This window comes from Sminthopsis crassicaudata, chromosome 1 (assembly GCF_048593235.1).
Source record: "Sminthopsis crassicaudata isolate SCR6 chromosome 1, ASM4859323v1, whole genome shotgun sequence".
NCBI lineage: Eukaryota > Metazoa > Chordata > Mammalia > Dasyuromorphia > Dasyuridae > Sminthopsis > Sminthopsis crassicaudata.
In genome coordinates, this window is record NC_133617.1 from 705900596 (window position 1) to 705920432 (window position 19837).

A 19837-nucleotide genomic window follows, 5' to 3' on the forward strand; every position below is an offset into this window, starting at 1 on the left:
GCAATAATAAGTAACTAGAGTTGACTGTTTTACCATAAATGGAAGGAGTGAAGGCAGAGAAAGAGGGTGGATAGTTGGGTGGAGCACAGGAAATTATGACTTTTATAAGGTGCAGGGATTGTTGGCAGGTGTCACTAAGGGGGAAGGGAAAGGGTGAGAGAAGGGAATAAGCATTTATATGCCACTTATTATGTGCCAGGCAATGTGCTAAGCACTTTATAAATTATTTCCTTGGATTCTCACAACTTTGGGAGGTAGGCACTGCTATTACCCCCATTTTACAGTTGTGAAAATTGAGGCAAACAAATGCTAAACTCACTCGCCCCAAGGTCACCCAGCTACTAAGTATCTGAGGCTGGATTGAACTCAGGTCGTCTTGATGCTACCCCTGATATTCCAAACTGCTGGCAACCAAATTACTTTACAATTAGAAGAATGCTAACAAGGGTAATTCAAGGATGCTTTCTGCATGGAAAAAGGCTTTCTCTACAGCTCAGTACTGGTGCCCCTCATCTATAAGCTTATGTCAAAATCAAATAGCCTGGATTTCATATCCTAACCTTTACTTAGACCAAAGTTTCTTAAACTGAATCAAATGGGGTCTTATAACTAAATGTAGGGGCTGTGAAATTATGATTTATTATCAATGTGTTTGATTGGTATACCTATTTTATATACCTCATATCCAGGGTTGCATAAAAATCAGCTGCTTTAATGAGGTATCACAGAACAGGCACATCTGTTGGGCCAGGTCTAGCGTATCTAATTGATGCCTTTACCTCTGTTCTGGAAGACAGCCAAGTTCTAAAAAATTGAGGAAAGATTTATGAGACCCAGATTTATCTTCTAATCATCTCCTTGGGATGGGCCTTAATCCTTTGGCTGAGGATGAAGGTGACAGAAGTAATCCGAGTTTCTCTACTATTTTACTATTGAATACATCAAATGCTGTTTCAACATTGATTGGGGAAGTAACAACTGTTATAAAGGAGATTTCTATTCAGGGGAAGTAATTAGAAAATAATTGAGGTAGAAAAATTCAGCAATAAAGCTTTTTAAAGTAATGTCTTTGAGGTAGATGACAATTCATTTGATTCCTATTCATCCTTATACCACTGGAATGCTCAAATAACTAGTTTCTTTTCTCCAAAGTATTGTACATTGGTTGATATTCAAAAGGATTTAAGGTACAAGAACCTGAAATATTTCCTAAGTGCAAAAGAAAATAATATGCTCCTCTTATGACAGTTGTAGTTTAATTGCATTTTTAATTTTTAAAAATTTGGTAATCTGTGTGTAATTACATATTATTTATAAAAAATAACTATCTGGAATTCTCCACTCTCCCCTTTCATATGGATAACCACCCTCCTTCAAAGTCTGAATTAAGCTCCCCTGACTGAGACTTTATGAGGACTCCACCCCACACAGACTTCACCCTTCTCTAGTTCTTGCCATTACTGTCTGGACAGCTCAATTAATGTTGTCAACTAATTGATGCTTGTTTATCTGCTTCAGTAGACTGTAAATTCACAATTTAAGAAAAGACTATGCCAGTTATATTACATTCTATTAAACAGCATAGCACAGTCCTGAGCACAACACAAAGTAGATGCTCTCCAAATGTAGGCTGATTAACCAAAATATTCAATTAAAAACACTTCAACTCTCAAATGAGATAGTGGATGAAAAGCACTTTCCAAACATTTTGGTACTAAAATAAATGTGAGCTATATTTCTCCAATATTCTAAACAGAAATCTCCTGAAGTTCAAATGTTGAGATTAAAAAACATACCCACTGGTGCCACCTCGGTGAAGTCAACAGCACAGCTAGAGACCAGGAATCAGTTGTCCCCACTTCCAATTTCCTACTGTATATCATACATTTTTTCAAGATCTCACTCATTCCCCCCCCCCTTTTTATTCAGGACTTAAAACTCCAAATAAAATAGGCATTTCCACAAATATTGCACAAAAAAGAGGACTATACACACAACTGCAGATCTCTGGTCTGTACAGGTTGCTATTCTTTGTTTTACCCCTTAATAAGAAGGATTTGGGGAACATGTACTTCCTGTCACTCCAAATCTCATCAAATACAAAGCACAGTGGTCAGGGCACAGGTGAGTTTTATTGAGTTTCTTTTTGAATCATGATTCTTGGCATCAGAGAACACAACCTATCGATATTTTCTTTCTAGAAAGTATGGAACCTGATTCATTACCAACTTCTGCTTGGTCTCTGTCTTCGTGGCTGTAGGAAAGAGGTTGAAGGGATAGAAGGAAAGAGTAAAAGAGATGGTAAATAGGAGATGAAGAGGACATTCATCCTGAAGGGTCAAAACCTCAGCAGCTCAAGCCATAGCATTAGATCATCCAATCCTGGCCAAAAGGGAGTCCTATATCACAGAGGCTTTCAAACAAAGTGAGGGAGGTAGGAAGTGTTTTCTGGAGTCCCAGCCTAGTGTGCACCTGCTGCCAACCTTCTTAGGCCAGTGGCTTGAAGAATATTTCACAAGTAGACCCTATACCCTCCCCTTCCTCTAAATTTGAGACCCAGTCTCCCCTCCCCCACCCCCAACCCCATGCCCTCTCCCATTACAGCCCAGTGTCCATGTGTCAAGCTTCATTTACGCTTCTTCTCCTGTGTACTGGTGAACCACGAGTCCAGGAGTTTCTTACTGTAGTAGAGCTGCCAGGCATGCACCTGGACAGCTACCACCAGCACCAGGTACATGATGGAGACAGCAGAGATGCCAAAAATGACCCGGTAGGCTTTGCCGTGGAGGTAGAGCTGCTGGGCAGCAGGAAACATCTCCATGGTGCCATAGATGAGAGGGGCAATGGAGAAGAGCCCCGTGCTGATCATGGAGAGCACCAAGTAGCTTATGTTGTTTCGGGGGAATGAGAGCAGGCCGAAGCCAGAGGGCACAATGCTCAGCAGGTAAGGGTATTCCCACTGGTAGGGCATGGCAACTTGATCATAGGACAGGAGCTTCAGATGCCCTACACACATCTGGGCTGCCAACAGAAGCCAAAGGCCTATGTGAATGTAGATCAGCCTCTTAATCTCAGTCTTGAAGGTAACACTGTGGGACAGAGCAAAAGAAGAGTACATTTAGTGTGGAGGGAATCCGGGGGGGGGTCAGTCTGGGGAAGAGCCTTTTTCTAATACATACACACGTCGTCACTCTTTCTCCTCCTGCTTTTTTCTCTTTCTTTCAGCTTCATGCTTGGGTGGGAATGAAGCTGGGGAAAAGATGCATAAGCAAGATTGGGAGGTATGTAAGTGAAAGGTCAGGGGCCATTCCAGCAGCATTTGGGCAGTGGAGGGAGGGCCTTTCCCCCGCATGCTCTAGAACGGCCACTGACAGAACTTCGAGAGGGCCGGTTTAAGAAGACTGGAACAAAAATTAGGTGACACAATCTCCCAGGGAATTCCCACTAGCTGAAATGTCTTTCCTTCTATGTATGCTGATCTCCAGGACTAACTCACGACCTGGTAAACAGTAAGTCCTTAATTAATTTGGGTGGATGACTAATTACAGGATGGTAGGATTTAAATGTCTGCAAGGGCCTTTAGAAAGAACCACACCCGGTTCACATCTTACCTTCCCAACTAGAAACTGGACGCCGACTGCATCTAACAGAGCAGCAGCTTGATAGGGTTTGGTGAATGGTGGGGCAGTCTGGCTCAAGTGGATGGGAAAAGGGGGAACCCAAGTATAGGTCAGAGGTCAAGTGCACGAATGGGTCACCCATCAGTCCCGGACCCACCCCTGCTCCCATCACCCAAGGTGGATAAACTCCCCGACATGGATCAGACTTGTTTTGTTTGGCTACATCTATAGGAAATGATTTTGTATTTTGGGGGGAGGGGTGAAGGGAGAGGTGGGAGAGGAAAAGAAATAAAAGCTTGCTAATTTTTAAAAATAAAATTCAGGGTTTTTTTATTAAAAAAAGGGGGGCAGTGGTTTGAATGAATGGGGGGGTGGCAAGATAGATTTTAACTGGGTACGTGATGAATGGAAGGGAGTTCAAAGGCTGGGCCGCACCCAGGGGAGCCCCCAGAAGGGGGCGGGACTCCAAGCAGGTGCCCGGATGCAGCAGTGTCCCCCTCCCCCACCCACTGCACCCCTACCCTCACCCCCAGACCCCCGAACGGGGACGCCGGACACCAGGCGCCGTCTCCTACCTCATCTGGTAGTGCGAGGCCACGCGCTCCCGGTGCCGATAGTCGCTGCCGTCCGTGCCCGCCGCCCGGGGCCCCGCGCGAGACGCCATCGCCCCAAACCCTAACTGAGGCTCCGAGAGCTAGGGTGAGAGCGAGCGTGAGTGCGAGGCTGCCCACCCCACCCGCCCCCGACAAACGGACTACCTCAGCCGAGCCAGACCGAACGCAGCCGAGCACGAGCCGAGCCCGGCCGAACGCAGCCGAACGAAGCCGAACGGGAGCCGAAGCCAACCGAGCCCAGCTCCTGAGGCACTTCCGCCTCTCTGCGCACGGAGGACTTCCGGTCTCTCTAGGCGCTTGGAAGACCAACTCGGTGGTCACACCTTGTGCATGAGTCATCCTTCCCAGTCCCTCTCCTGCACGTGGATTTTGGGCATGAAGCTGGTGATCTGTTCTGGAGCTGGAGCCCCGAGGTGGGCGTTTGAGTTTCCAGGAATCTTTGCTTTGTTCAAGCACGAGATAAAGTTTGTGGTTTGACAGTTTACCGACTTTAAGGGATGGGGCTGCGGAGCGGGGCAAGCAGGAAGGAACTGAGGGGGGAGGGGAAGAAATGAACCTGCTAGTCGTTAACGTTAGAGGGAAAAGGTCCGTTTCCAGAAGAAACTGACGCCCTGCGAGGTGAGGGGAAGTTCGAATTCGGTCCTCGAGATTTCACCTTCTCTTCCTTGGGCCGGCACAAGTGGGATGTGCAATAAAAAGTATCTGGAGAGGTTCATGTAGCTGCCCCGTGTGTGTATCTGTCATACATTGTCAACAGGAAATCACAAAAATACATGCGGAAAAGTGGATTTACCACAAGTAGAAATAGAACAAAGAAAGTATCCCCTCCTGGCTGGGAGCTGGTGTGGAGCTCAGGGCCTCCCGCAGACTTTGGGGCCGCGGGAAATAGGAGTTAGGAGCTCCTTTAGCAGCACCCGTGCATGAACACTTACGTATGTGTGTATTTCCCTTTGTATCTGGCCACGTTGGAGAGGCCGCCGCTTGTGAATGAGCTGGGTTTTGTAGATGTCTCCGTCAATCAGGCCTGCAGGACTTGAGCATGAGGGGTGGGCTGTGCTTATATTGTTTTCCAGACCGGGGATTCATAGCAAGAGGAGCTATTTCCATTTCTGAGAACATCTGTTGGCTCGACACTATGGCATCTAGAAGCTTCAAAATAAAGAACAAATCTTCATGGCTTCCACCTCAAAAGTCCTCTGCTTAAAAAAAAAAAAAAAAACAACAGTTTGGACATATATACATATATTGTATTTAATTTATACTTTAACATGTATTGGTCAACCTGCCATGGGGGGAGGAGAAAAGTTGGAACAAGGGGTTTGGCAATTGTCAATGTTGTAAAATTACGATGCATATATCGTGTAAATAAAAACTATTATAAAAAAAAGTCCTCTGCTTACATCAACTGATGCTGAGTGAAATGAATAGAACCAGAAGATCGCTGTACACTTCAATGCTGTATGAAGATGTATCCTGATGGAAGTGGAAATCTTCAACGTAAAGAAGATCCAACTCACTTCCAGTTGATCAATGATGGACAGAAACAACTACACCCAGAGAAGGAACACTGGGAAGTGAATGTAAACTGTTAGCACTACTGTCTTTCTACCCAGGTTACTTATACCTTCAGAATCTAATACTTAATGTGCAACAAGAAAATGGGATTTACACACATATATTATATCTAGGTTATACTGTAACACATGTAAAATGTATGGGATTGTCATCTAGGGGAGAGAGTAGAGGGAGGGAGGGCATAGTTTGGAAAAATGAATACAAGGGATAGTGTTATAAAAAATACTCATGCATATATACTGTCAAAAAATTATAAATAAAATTTAAAAAAACAACCAAAAAACCCCAAAATAAATAAACTTCAAAAAAAAAAGTCCTCTGCTAATAATGGTGTATATTAGGATAAAGATGAGTAATTTTGGAGGGAATCTGTCATGTTGCCCTAGGCAAGACATTTAATTTCTGTTTGTCTCAGTTTCCTCATCTGAAAAATCACTTTAGCAGCTAAAAGATGGCTCCATCAAAAGGTGTAGCCTAGGGCTCAATGTCGGACCTTATTCTCTTCTCCATAGTCTCTAAATTCATCAGCTGCCATAGTTTCAATTATCATCTTTATGCGGATGACTCTCAGATTTATGTGCTTAGTCATTATTTCCAAAACCAAACTCACTAAACTTTCTCCTAGAAACCTGCCCTTCCTTCAAACTTCCTTCTATCTGTTTAAACCAGTGTTCCTCAAACTTTTTAAAATAGGGGGCCAATTCACTGTCCCTCAGACTGTGGGAGGCCCGACAATAGTAAAAACAAAACCTCACACTCTGTCTCCGCCTGTCAGCCCATTTTCAGCAGGCCGAATTATTTGAGAACCCCTGTTTTAAGGTCTCCATCATTCACTCTCATGTCCCCCATTTCATCAGTTGCCAACTTTTTCAATTCTGTTTCCACAATATTTCAACTGTGTCTTTCCCCTGCCCCATCTTACACCACCCCCTAATTACTTTGCATTTACTTATTTAACTAGAATTTAAGCTGTTTAAAAAAATGCCACATGTCCCTTGAGGATAGAAACAATTTATTTTTTTATCTTATTCCAGGTATAGCACTTGCCTTGTACATAATAATTGCTTAATAGATATTTGCTGAATTAAAAATAAGGCAGGGATTAATGCTGAGTCCTTATTCTTTAGCTCTGTGGTGTCAGTAATGTGAGAAGCAATTTCAAACAAAAAAAAAAGGTCGATGTTCTCTAGGAAATCCACCGTAAGGCCTTTCATTTTTCAAAAGTCCCACATATAACATCACTTCTACTGGACAATATGCTCTTCTGAGTACATCCCTTGAGGCCAACTTTTGAAGGAACATGCGTGTACTTTCCTGTATTTGGGAAGAGGAAGGAGAAGAAATGAATTAATTCAAGCCAATGCCTTAAGATCTTACATAAGTTTGAGATTTAGAATTCGTGGGATACTCCAAGCAAAGAGAGCTTGCTGATACTGGTAAAACTGTTGCAGTGGAAATATCAGCTGGATAGCCTGTTATTGTTGCTCATCTTAGAGAACATATTGTATTCAAAGGAACATGGCATCCAGTGAAATTTGTAGAGATTGCAAACTTTTAAAACTGTGAGACAATGTATCATGGCATGGCCCCAAATGAATTGAGTTAGCTCATGTTTCCATTACTGTCTCTTAAGCAAGATGTGAAATTCCTTACGCAAATTGGACGCTGACAAAATGTAAAACTGCCTTACTCTAGGTACATCCATATAATTCAATATGAAGAACAACTTAGATCCACTTGGCTCACCTTCCCATCTATCTTGCACTTTTACAAGTACCATGAATCATGGGATATAAAGGTCTTTGGTGAAATTCTCATCAGAGGAGAAGAATAATGTTAAGTGTTCATAGGCTAGGAGTTCTCAGGTTTTTCTGTTCAGGTAAAATAAAAAACAAACTTGGTTTATGTCTTGCAGATTATTACCCTAAGTACATCAGAAGGAAAGAGGAAGAGTGTTTATTAAGCAGCTACTATATGGCAAATACTTAGTATTTTACAAATATTATTTCATTTGATCCTCAGAACAAACCTGTGAAGTAGGTACTGTTATCCCCATTTTACAGTTGAGGAAATAGGCAAGCAGAAGTTAAATGACTTGTCTAAAGTCAGCTAGTAACTTTCTGAGGCTGGATTTGAACTTAGGGCTTCCTGACTCCACTCCTAGTTCTCTATCCATTGTACCACCTAGCTGCCTTGTGAGAGCTAAAGATCTATGTTTTGTTTTGTTTTGTTTTGTTTTCCATTTTGGGGGAAGATCTAGACATAAGTCAGATCTAAAGTCCTCTGGTTTAACTCTGGTTGTGGGTATGAACTAAAGAGATTATTGAGTATAAATAACCCAAGGAGATCACTTTGTTAGAATCAGTATTTATTTGTATACTTAAGTTTTAAGAGATTCTGGGCCTTTCAAATCATGTGCAAATATAAGAAGAATGTAACTCTATAATTCTTCTTACATTGCAGACTGTGAGGGACAATAGCTTATATAGTTGTAGACTACATAATTTTATGTAGATAAGTGCAGCGATTTGAAAAATAGTCACATAAGATTGACTTTAAAAAGAGAGAGAGAGAGAGAGAGAGAGAGAGAGAGAGAGAGAGAGAGAGAGAGAGAGAGAGAGAGAGAGAGAGAGAGAGAGAGAGAGAGAGATATTATTAAAAAAGAATCCCAAGGTTGAGCCCAGTAGATAGGACTCTGGGCATCACATTCTGGGTCTAGGATCAAGACACCTGCTTCCTCAGGAGGCATTTTTTAGGATGGAGCTTTGTTGTCTCTGCCCCTGTCAAATTCTCTCCTCTTTCTAAGCTATTTAGGTGGTTCTGTAGATAGAGCCCTGGCATGGGAGTTAGAGAAGCCTGAGTTCAAATCTTTCCTCTGCCATTTACTAGCACAGCAGTGCATCCCTTTCAGTCTTCATTTCTTCATCTATAAAATAATGTAGGGCCACCTACTATCTCAAATTTATGATCTTATGGATTCCTATGGCAGAATCATAGATTTAAAAGGAACTTCAGAGATGATCAAATCCAACTTTTATCTAAATAACCTCCACAAGGAGTTTATGTCTTATGAATTATTACTCTAAGTACATCAGAAGGAAAGAGGAAGAGTGTTTCTTAAGCAGCTACTATGTGCCAAACACTTAGTATTTTACAAATATTATTTGAAGACCTCTAGTGAGGTAGAAAGCTATAACTATAAGCTATTTATATTAACTATATATATAAACTTATATATACAATATATATGTATATAAACTATATATAAAGCTATAACTTCTTGAGGCATTTTAGAGGGCTTAAATTTTTCTCAAGATAAATCTGCCCCTTTAAATTTCTGCCCACTGCTCCCAATTCTAGCTTCTTAGTCCAAGCAAAACAAGACCAAGCTGTCCTTCTTTCCCAGGATAGTCACATCCTCACCTTTTTTTTCTTTTTTTTTGGAACAAAACCTCCCCACTGCTCCTTAGTTCTTGTAAATTATCAGACAATCCGAGTCTTTTTCCTTGGTGTTCTCTTCATATGTCAGTTTGGTATTCAAAACTCTTCACAATATGTTGCCCATCTGCCTTTGGCTCTTCCCTCCCACCTCCCTCATGTATGTACTCTTCTACTCAGAGATCTGGCCTCTTTGCTATTGTTTAAGCAAGATACTGCATTTCCCAATTCCATTTTCATTGGCTATCATCCATGCCTAGATTTCTTTCCCTTCTTATCTCTATTTTCTGGCTTCTCTTATCCTTCCTCTAGTTTTTGTTCCTGTACAAGGAACTAACTGCACGAAATACATTGGAGTATATATTTTACCCAGTGAAAAATGCATCTACAACAATGCAGAAAGAATACAAAAAATGAGATTCTCAAATAGTACATCCATAACTTGCTAGAAAGAAATTCAAATTGGGATTGCTTTTTTTGGCAACCCTCTGACATTTTGGTGAGTCCCATTTTTCCATGCATTGTCAACCACACCCTGTGGTTTAGAAACAATCATACTTTGAAGCTACTGAAGAAACAATTCTCTTCCTGATAAACCTGCAATGTCCAAATAATTCACTGACTTTCAGTATATGAATTGTCATCATTGAGGCATATAGCTAGTATTGAAGATAAAAAAATTATTAATACTGCACTCTGTATTTTTAAAGGACTCAAGTATTCCATTACCATTACTTTAATCATTATCCAAAACATTTCTAGCTTAGAAATATGTTAAATTTGGCAAGAATCCTCCAAGATCTCTAACATAAACTTTCTGTTTCAAAATAAAACATTTATAGAAAATGACAGATTAGGGGAAATCACCTAGCTGAACTCTCCTAACATTTTCTTCCAAACAACTTTAAAATAATGCCTCAAATTAAATTTTGGAATGGTAGAACAAAGAAAAAGTCAAGGTGAGACAATTTTCTAGCCTAAGAAAACTTAAGGTGTTTGGGACACTGAGAAGGCCTGTCTAGAATTCAAACATTCTGTGGCAGCAACTCCAGCCACAGTATCTGAATTAGCAACAGCTTGAGGAACCCTTAGCCTAAAGACAGAGAAATAGGTTCATACAACTGCCAGAAAGAAATTACAAGAGACCTTTTATTGGTACTAAATACAGTTAGGGTACTAATTAACAACTCTATTGCCCTTACACAATTTTGAATCACAGCTCTAGGGTACAGAGGAGTATGGTCACAAGAGAGCAGGGACCCTGATTATGTTCTAAGGCAAATAGAAGCACTAGTGGCAGCGGGGAACCAGGAGCCCTTTCTGAGCATAGATTAGGAGGGCAGTACCCATAACACACCATCTTATAAGCACCCAAAAAAACTTTCAGACCTCCAGAGTAAGTTCTGAAAACAGCAGCTTGAAAAAGCCTATAGCTTGAGATAGCACTTCCCCTAGTCATAGGTGAGTAGAGTCCAATTTTAACATAAAAGTCAAAGTTCAGAAAAACGCTAGAAAAAATAAGCAAATAAAAAATTGACCTGGAAATATATCTAGAAGAATTGCTCATGTTTAACCTATATTGGATTATTGCTGTCTAGGTGAGAGAGGAGATGGGGAGGGAAGGAGAAAAGTATGGAACACAAAGTTTTGCAAGGGTAAATGTTGAAATCTATATTGGCATGTATTTTGAAAAAAAAAAAAAAACAGGGCAACTAGGTGGCACAGTGGATAGAGCACCAGCCCTGAAAGAGGACCTGTGTTCAAATCTGGTCTCAGACTCTTAACATTTCCTAGCTGTATAACCCTAGGCAAGTCACTTAACCAATTGCCTCAGCAAAATAAATAAATAAATAAAACTTTGTTATTTTTTTAAAAGGAAAAATACTTTTAAAAATGTGAATATAAAAAGTTACTATGGTGACAGGGATGACCAGAACATAAACTTAGAGGGAAAAAGCCTCAAAGAAAAATACTAATTGGAAACAAACCTAACAAGAATTCCTGGAAGAACTGAAGAAAGAGATAAAAGTGGTGGAGGAAAAATTGGGGGAAATAAATAAAAATGAGGCAAAAAAATGCGAAAAGAGAATTAACAACTTGGTAAAAGAGGTACAAAAATTCACTGAAAAGAAGAACTACTTAAAAAAGTAGAATTGGCTAAATGGAGAAGTTTAAAAGCTCATTGAAGAAAGTAATTCCTTAAAAGTTAGCAAAATATAACAAAACTTGCTCATGATAAACCAAGATCCATGATACACCAAGAAAAATAAAGTCAAAACAATGAAAAAAAATGTGAAATATCTCAATGGAAAAACAATTGACCTGGAAAATAGATTGAAAAGAGATAATTTGAGAATTATTTGTTACCTAAAACTCATGATCAAAGAAAGAGCCTAGATATTACAATCAAAGGAATTATCAAAGAACACTTCCCTGACATGTTATATACAGAGAACAAAATAGAAATTGAAAGAATCTTTCAATCACTTCCTGAAAGAGATCCCAAAATGAAAACTCTCCATAATATTATAGCCAAAATCCAGAGCTCCCAGGTCAAAGAGAAAATATTGCAAGCAGTCAGAAAGAAATAATTCAGATACTGTGGAGCCATCGTCAGGACTACATATGATTTGGAGGCTTTCACACTAACGAAGTGAAGGGCTTAGAATATGGTATTCCAGAAGAAAAAGGAGCTAGGATTACAACCAAGAATAACATATCTAGAAAAACTGAGTGTAATTTTTCAGGGAAGAAGATTGATATTCAAGGAAATAGATGACTTTCAAACATTCCTGAAGAAAAGACCAGAGGTGAGTAGAAAATATGACATTTAAACACAAAATTCAAGAGCAGCATAAAAACTTAAACATGAAAGAATTACAAAGTACCCAATAAAGTTAAACTGTTCATTAATGAACTTCTAGTGGAGTAGTGAAGAGGCCCAATCTTTCTGGGGAACAATTGGAACTATGTTCAAAGGGCTATAAAATTATGCATTCCTTTTGACTAAGCAATACCACTGCTAGATCTATATCCCAAAAAAGATTAAAGAAAAAGCAAAAGAACCCATATATACAAAAATATTTATAGCAGTTCTCTCTTTTTAAAAAAACATATTGCTTTATGAATCATGTTGGGAGAGAAAAATAAAAACAAAAGGGGAAAACCATGGGAGAGATTAAAAAAAAAAACAGAAAAAAATAAGTGAATATAGTAAGTTTTGATTTACATTCAGTCTCAGTCCTTTTTTGGCTGCAGATAGCAATTTCTGTTCAAAGTTCTATTGAGATTGCTTTGAATCAATGAACCACTCAGAAGAACCAAGTCTTTCGTAATTGATCATTGTGCATTCTTGCTGTTTTTGTGTACAATGTATTCCTGATTCTGTTTGTTTCCTTCAGCATCACTTTTCAGGCCTTTCTAACATCAGCTTATTGATCATTTTTTACAAAACAATAATATTCCATTACCTTCATATACCACAACTTGTTCAGCCATTCTTCAACTGATGGGTATCTACTCATTTTCTAATTCTTTACTACCACATAAAGACCTGTATAGCAGTTCTTTTTATAGTGGAAAAGAGTTGGAATTCAAGGGGATGTTTATCAGTTGAGGTTTGGTGTATGATTGTGATGGAATCCCATATAACAAATTTTGTTTTGTTTTGTTTTGTTTTCTCAGAACATGTAGCAAGACATACATTAACTGACATAAAGTGAAGTGAGAATGATAAGGTCCTCAATGGTGTTTTGGACCAAGAGGAACTAAAAAATTAATCCCTTAAACAAATAAGCAAAAGGTGGTCCCATCTGTAATCCAAGTTATGTCAAACATCCATCCTCTGTAGAAATCCTAGTCATGTCGCTGAGGTTAAATTTTCCCTATAAAATCTATTTGTTTGCCATCCCATGGTTGCAACCATCCTTTGGGTCAGCCCATCATAGCACTCTGTCTTGCAGTGTCTTTCCCTTTCCCCTTCCCATGCCATGTGATATCTCCCCTAATTCCACTATGCTTTTCAACCCCACTCCTCCTCACAGCTAACTAACTCTCTTAGGGTATTACATCCCTTTAAGAATTTAGTCTGCCAGATAAGGGCATGCCCCAACCTCATGGGGTTTGTGTTACCTTTCTACAGGGTAATAGTGAGTTCCACTTGTCTTTCATATACTCTCTCACTCTATTTCATATTTACCTTCCTGGTGTCTATTATATCCTTTCATTTTGCCTATAACCTATTCTCTTCTGCCTTTTGCCAAAGAGAATGGCTATTGTGAATTCTTCACATGACTGAAACCCAACTTTTGGTGCCAAACCCCACAGCATAGATCACATCAAGAAGAATAGGGAGATCACCATACACAGGAACAGCACTCTTATGATAATGATCAACTGTGAAAGATTTGGTTGCTCTGATCGATTCAATGATTCAAAAAAAATTCCAAAAGACTCATGATTAAAAAATAATAATAATAAGTGCTATACACCTCCAGGGAGAGAACTGATAAACTCTGAGTGCAAATTGTAGTATTATTTTCTTACTTTATCTTTTTCCTTGCTTTAATAAAAAATGATTCATATGAAAATATCTTTTGCATGATTTCACATATATAACTGATATCATGTTTCTTGCCTTCTCAGTGGGCTAGGGAGGAGGTAGGAAGGAGAGAGAATTTGGAACTAAAAATTTTAAATGAAGAGAATGTTAAGTAAATAAGTAATAAAGATATTAAAAATATAGAAATCTTGAAAGAAAAAAAATTACAATATGTAAAAATACTGTTTGATTTACAAGTCAAGAATAGTTGAGAACTAAGCCACTATGTCATTACCTTCTGGACCACTCCAAGAGCAAACAAAAGAATCTCCTCCCTTTCACAAGTGGGTGGGTAAGCAATGATTAGAACAAAACAGAATTATTCATTGTGGAAGATATCTAAATAATTATTCTCAATCCATTTCTCTAAGAAAAATGTTTTTTGTATTTCATCTATTACCCATCTTTCCAATAGGATTTTCCAAGCACTTTAGAAAAGACTTCCAAGGTTTTAAAATATGCTTCCACATTAATAGTTGAATGTCCTGGTGTCTATTTTACCTCTTCATTTTGTCCATAACTTCTCATAAATAAAGGTATCTTTTGATAAAGAGAATGCAATTGTGAATTCTTCACATGTCCCTTGCACCATGTGTCTCATATTTTGAACTAGGGATTGCTATCTGAACTCCATCACTTAGTGCTCAACCTCATCAATAATATTTAACATATTACTAGAAAAGCTAATTGTAGTGATAATGCAAGATAAAGAAATTGAGTGAGTAAGCAAAAACAAAGAGAAAATTATCTGGAGAACCTTAGTAAACTAGTAACTGAAGTAATTAATCCCTTCTGCAAAGTTACAGAATGTAAGACAAATCCACAAAATAATAAACATTCTTACATGTAACCAACAAACCTAACTAGGTAAATTAGAAAGAAAAACAACATTCAAAATAACTATAGAAGCTATAAAATACTTGGAAATATATCTACCAAGATTCATCCTGACACTATATAAATTTAATTATTAAACACTCTTTATAGAAATAAAACAGACTTAATTAATTGGAGATTCATTGTTCATAGGTCAAATAAATATAACAAAATGATCATAATATCTATAACTTACTTAATCCATGCTATACCAAACTCCTAAAAGTATTTTAGATAGTTAGAAAAATAAAATAAAATTCATATAGAAGAAGAAAAAGTAAAAAAAAAAAAAAATCAATGGTGAAAAAAGTGAGAAAGAAGGAGATCTATCAGTATCAGGTTTCCAACTGTACTGCAAAGCAGTAATAATTAAAAATGATTTAGTACTGGTTAAAAAAGAAAGAGGTCTGTCATGGATCTATATACAGAAGAAAATAATTATAGCAGCATATTGTTAAATAAACACAAATATCCTAGTTACTGGGGGGAAGGACTTACTATCTACTAAAAAGCTGCTAGGTAAACTTAACAGCAGTCTAGTAGCAATTAGGTTTAGATCAATACTTCACACAATATGTCAAGATAAGCTCCAAATGGATCCCAGGCCTAATTAGATATAAAATATCATATCATAAACAAAAAATAGGAGTAATGAAGAAATTACCATTTGAATTTATGGATAAGGGAAAAATTCATAATTCAATAAGTTATAGAGAAGATCACAATTTTTATTATATAAAAATTAAACAATTTTGTACAAACAAATCTAATGTAGTAAAAACTAAAAGGGAAACAAATAACTTAGGAGAAAATCTTTGCAATAAGTTTTTTCTGATAAAGATCTCATTTCCAAGCTATAAAAAGAACTAAGTCAAATTTATAAGATTAAGAGTCATTCTCTAATAGATAAATTATAATAGCTTATGGACTATGAAGTTTTAAAAGAAGCAATTCAAGCTATCATGAGAGGAAAAACTAATCCACTAGTAATTAAAGAAATGCAAATTAAAACAACTTTGAGATTCCACTTATCAAAGCAAAGTTTTGTTTTTTGGGGTTTTTGTTTGTTTGTTTGTTTGTTTTGTTTTTTGTTTTTCCAGTGTAGGAAATGAAAGATGTTGGAGGGGTTGTAGGGAAAAGGCATTCTAATGCACTATGGGTGGAGGGTGAAATTGGTTCCGACATTTAACCATGCCTAGAAAGTAACTGAATAACATATCCTTTGATTCAGGTATATTGCTACTAGGCCAATATCCCAAAAGAAATCAAAGGAAATAGCAAACATTGCATGTGTATTTAGCAGGAATTGTCCCCTACATGTAGCATCCAGGTGTTGTGTATCTCAAAGGGAAGCAGAATAAACATCTCTAGCCTCTTCTTTCTCTATCTTTCTCTTAGGGATGCTTTATTTATTTATTTTTAAAGCTTTTTATTTTCAAAACATATGCACAGATAATTTTTCAATATTGACATTTGAATAGCCTTGTGTTTCATATTTTCCCCTCCTTCTCTCCACCCCTTCCCTTAGGTGGCAAGCAATCCAATATATGTTATACATGTTAAAATATATATTAAATCCAATATATGTAAACATATTTATGCAATTATCTGGCTGCATAAGAACAGTCAGGTCAAAAAGGAATGAAAATGAGTAAGAAACAAAATGCAAGTGAACAACAATAAAAGAAGTGAGAATGTTATGTTGTAGGGATGCCAAGGGCCTGGGGACAGAAGCATGGCAACTCTGCTCTGCACTCCTCAGAGAGAGAGGATACTAGGCTCAAATTATACTGATCTGCTCTCTTAAATATTATTAGTTTTGGGAATATGGTTTTCAGGCTCAAGCTGAACTTCTGATTACAATTTCTTAATAAGGAAGGGCAATGACAAGTTTTGTATCCAAAGTCTGAATCCCTTGCCATCAAAAACCAGTTGCATAATAAATTCACATAGAAATTAGCAATGGGAACAGCTAGTTGGTGCAGTGGATAGAGCACCAGCCCTGAAGACAGGAGGACTTGAGTTCAAATGTGACACTTAACACTTCCTAGTTGTGTGACCCTGGCAAATCACTTAATCCCAATTGCCTCAGCAAAATAATAATAATAATAATAATAATAATAATAATGAATAAAAATAAAAAAATAAAAAAGGCATTAGCAATGAAATACATTTTACTAAGTCAATAGAAAAAAATCAGAGAAATTACATACAGGAGGATGACAAATATAGACAATACAAAGCAAAGGAACTCTTCTGTAAGGTAATGTAATTCAACCAAAAGAAACTTTTATACCTCACCAAAGGGGAAGTTCCCTCAAAATCTCTAGTGAAATAATCTCAGAATAGGGACAGGATGAGAAATCTTAGCTCCTCTTTTATCAGCTTTATCCTAGAATCACTTCCTTTTGTCAATTTGAAATGGGGCCGTCATGCATCTTTTTTCCCCAAAGCTGGAAGTGATAAGTGCTGGAAACCCAGGTATTGAAAAAAACTGACAAGGCCCAAGAGACTTAAGAGATGGCCCTCTTCTCTTGTCAACTCTGCCCTACCCTTCACACAGTCACGAGACATTGCTTTCCACTAATAAGGAGATAATCCCATGTCAGTGGGCTCTGGGACTGAGATTACATGTGTAAAAATATTTATATAAATTCTTTAAATTTTTTTATGGTAGCCTTTTATAATTGATATTTAATGCAAAGTTTTTCCCATCCTCACCCCAAACTTGATTTTTTTTGCTTCTCATTTTAACTGCATTGGTTGTTGTTGTTTTGTTCCCCCCTCCCCCCCCCAATGCTGAAGCATTTTCATTGTAGGTAATAAGGATATTGATTTTGTCTTTTGTGGTTATCTTTATCGTTGTTTTTAAAGAAATCATACTCTTCATTCAAAATTACTAAAAACTACACAAACTATTTGGGGAAATAAATCTATCAAAGCATTTGTATAGATTTTTGTATATTTGTATAGATTTAATTACAACATGTTCCTTAAAGAAATAAAGAACACCAGGAAATCATTGTACATGGCAACAGCAACATTATATGATGATCAATTCTGATGGATGTTTCTCTTTCCAACAATGAGATGATTAAGGCCACTTTCAATGATTTTGTGATGAAGAGAGCCATCTACACCCAGAAAGAGGACTGTGGGAACTGAGTGTGGATTGCAACATAACATTCTCACTCTTTTTGATGTTGTTCACTTGGATTTTGTTTTCTTACTCATTTTCTTTACTTTTTGATCTGATTTTTCTTAAGCAGCAAGATAATTGTATAAATATGTTTACATATATTGGATTTAACATATATTTTAACATGTATAACATTATATTGGATCGCTTACTGCCTGGAGGGGACGTGGGGGAAAGGAGGGGAAAATTTGGAACCCTAGGCTATGCAAGAGTCAGTGTTGAAAAATTCTGTCCATTTGTTTTGAAAATAAAAAACTTTAATAAAAAAAAGAAATAAGGAATAACTTAAATAGCTGGAATTCTCTGCAAATGTGATAAAAATAATAATATTGCCTAAATTAACTTACTGATAAACTATCCTTATAGAACTCAACAACAAAAAGAAAAATGGCACAATTCACTTGGAGAAACAAAAGATCAAGCATATTAAGAGAAATAAATTTTAAATGGGTATGAAGGGGAAACAGTACTTCTAGACTTCAACTATATTATAAAGCTGTAACCATTAATAGCATTTAGCATTGGTTAAAATATATAGAGGCAGATCAATGTAATAGACTAAATAAGGAAAAACTAGAAATTACTTGGAAAAAGGATTACTTATTTGATTAAAAATTGCTGGGAAAACTGGAAAACAGCCTGGCAGAAACTAGGCTTAGACCATAACCTTATAATATATTTTACAAAATTCAAAATGAATTCGTGATTTTAATATTAAAGAACCTAACATTTAAAAAGTAGCAAAGAAGCAGGGTATATCTCTTTCACAACTATGGTTAGGAACTATTTTGCTAGCCAAACAAGGGATAGAAGCAATTACAAAAATAAAATAGGTAATCTTTTTTACAACAAATGAAAACAAAAGTTGTTCAAGCAAAATTAATGCATCTAGGAAAAGAAAGGAGGTGATCAGATGGAAAAAAACTTTGTTTCAAATTTCTCTGATAAGGGTTTAGTATCTAAAATACACAGACAGCTAACTAACGTGTATGTGTGTTTATGTGTGTAAGTCATTTCTTAATACATAAGTGATCAAAGATTATGAACAAACAACTCTCAAAAGAGAAATTAGAAACTATTAGCAGCCATATGAAAGAATGATCCAAATAACTATTAATAAAATAAATACAAATATAACAACCCTAAAGTTTAATTCACAGCCAATAAATTGGTTCAGATAACAAAAGATAGATATAAAATGTTAGGGGGAAACCATAAATGCCTAGGAAGATAGGCACATTAGTGCATTGTTGGTGGAGTTGTAAATCGGTATAATGACTTTGCAAAGCAATTTTAATTATTCGAATAAAGTGCCTATAATATCCATATCTTTTGACTTAGAGATTCTTACTACCTAGCATATGACCCAAAGAGAAAATTCCCACGTATACCAAAATATTTTTTTATATTAGCAAAGAACTGAAAACAAAATAAATATCTACAGACAATGGAATGATTAAATGAATTGTAGTACTTTAGTGTAATGGAATATCACTGTGGTGTAACAAAATAATGAAGATGACTACCAAGGAGCATGAAAAGAGTCAGGTGAATTGATGGAAAACAAATAGAACAAAGAAAACCATATACACAATGATTACATAGAAAATAAAGGTAAAGAAAACCTATCAAAAAATAATAAAAACTGAATGTTCAAATATTAGAAAGAAAAAGAGTAGCTCCAAAGAAATATAAAAAGAAGCTGTCATCTCATTGCTTTGCACATACAGGAAGCCCCAAAGTGTGGAACACTGAATGTATTTTCAGAATTTTCCTTTTTTTTTTTTTTTTTTTTTTTTTTTTTTGGTTTTGCTAGGGGTTTCCCTCTTCTTTCTTTTAAAAAATATTCTTGTTATATTGTTATGCCCTTATGATAAAAGGGAAGAGAAGGAATATTGAGAGAAATTTTAATAAC

General features: G+C 37.0%; 2 protein-coding genes across 2 annotated transcripts in view; one reads left to right on the plus strand and one right to left on the minus strand.

Moving 5' to 3' along the window:
• Nucleotides 1–2113: 2113 nt before the first annotated feature.
• Nucleotides 2114–4497, minus strand: JAGN1 (jagunal homolog 1). Its single transcript, XM_074284016.1, has 2 exons — nt 4196–4497; nt 2114–3089 (listed from the first exon to the last, which is right to left on the minus strand). The coding sequence occupies exons 1-2, from the start codon at nt 4282–4284 to the stop codon at nt 2627–2629; spliced, it is 552 nt and encodes a 183-aa protein (XP_074140117.1). The 5' UTR covers nt 4285–4497; the 3' UTR covers nt 2114–2626.
• CIDEC (cell death inducing DFFA like effector c) overlaps nt 3292–19837 on the plus strand; it is a 33066-nt gene continuing 16520 nt past the window's right edge. The window contains exon 1 of the mRNA XM_074284015.1: nt 3292–3509. Within this exon, the coding sequence (XP_074140116.1) occupies nt 3454–3509 (56 nt within the window). The 5' untranslated portion in view covers nt 3292–3453. The remainder of the gene's footprint in view (nt 3510–19837) is intronic.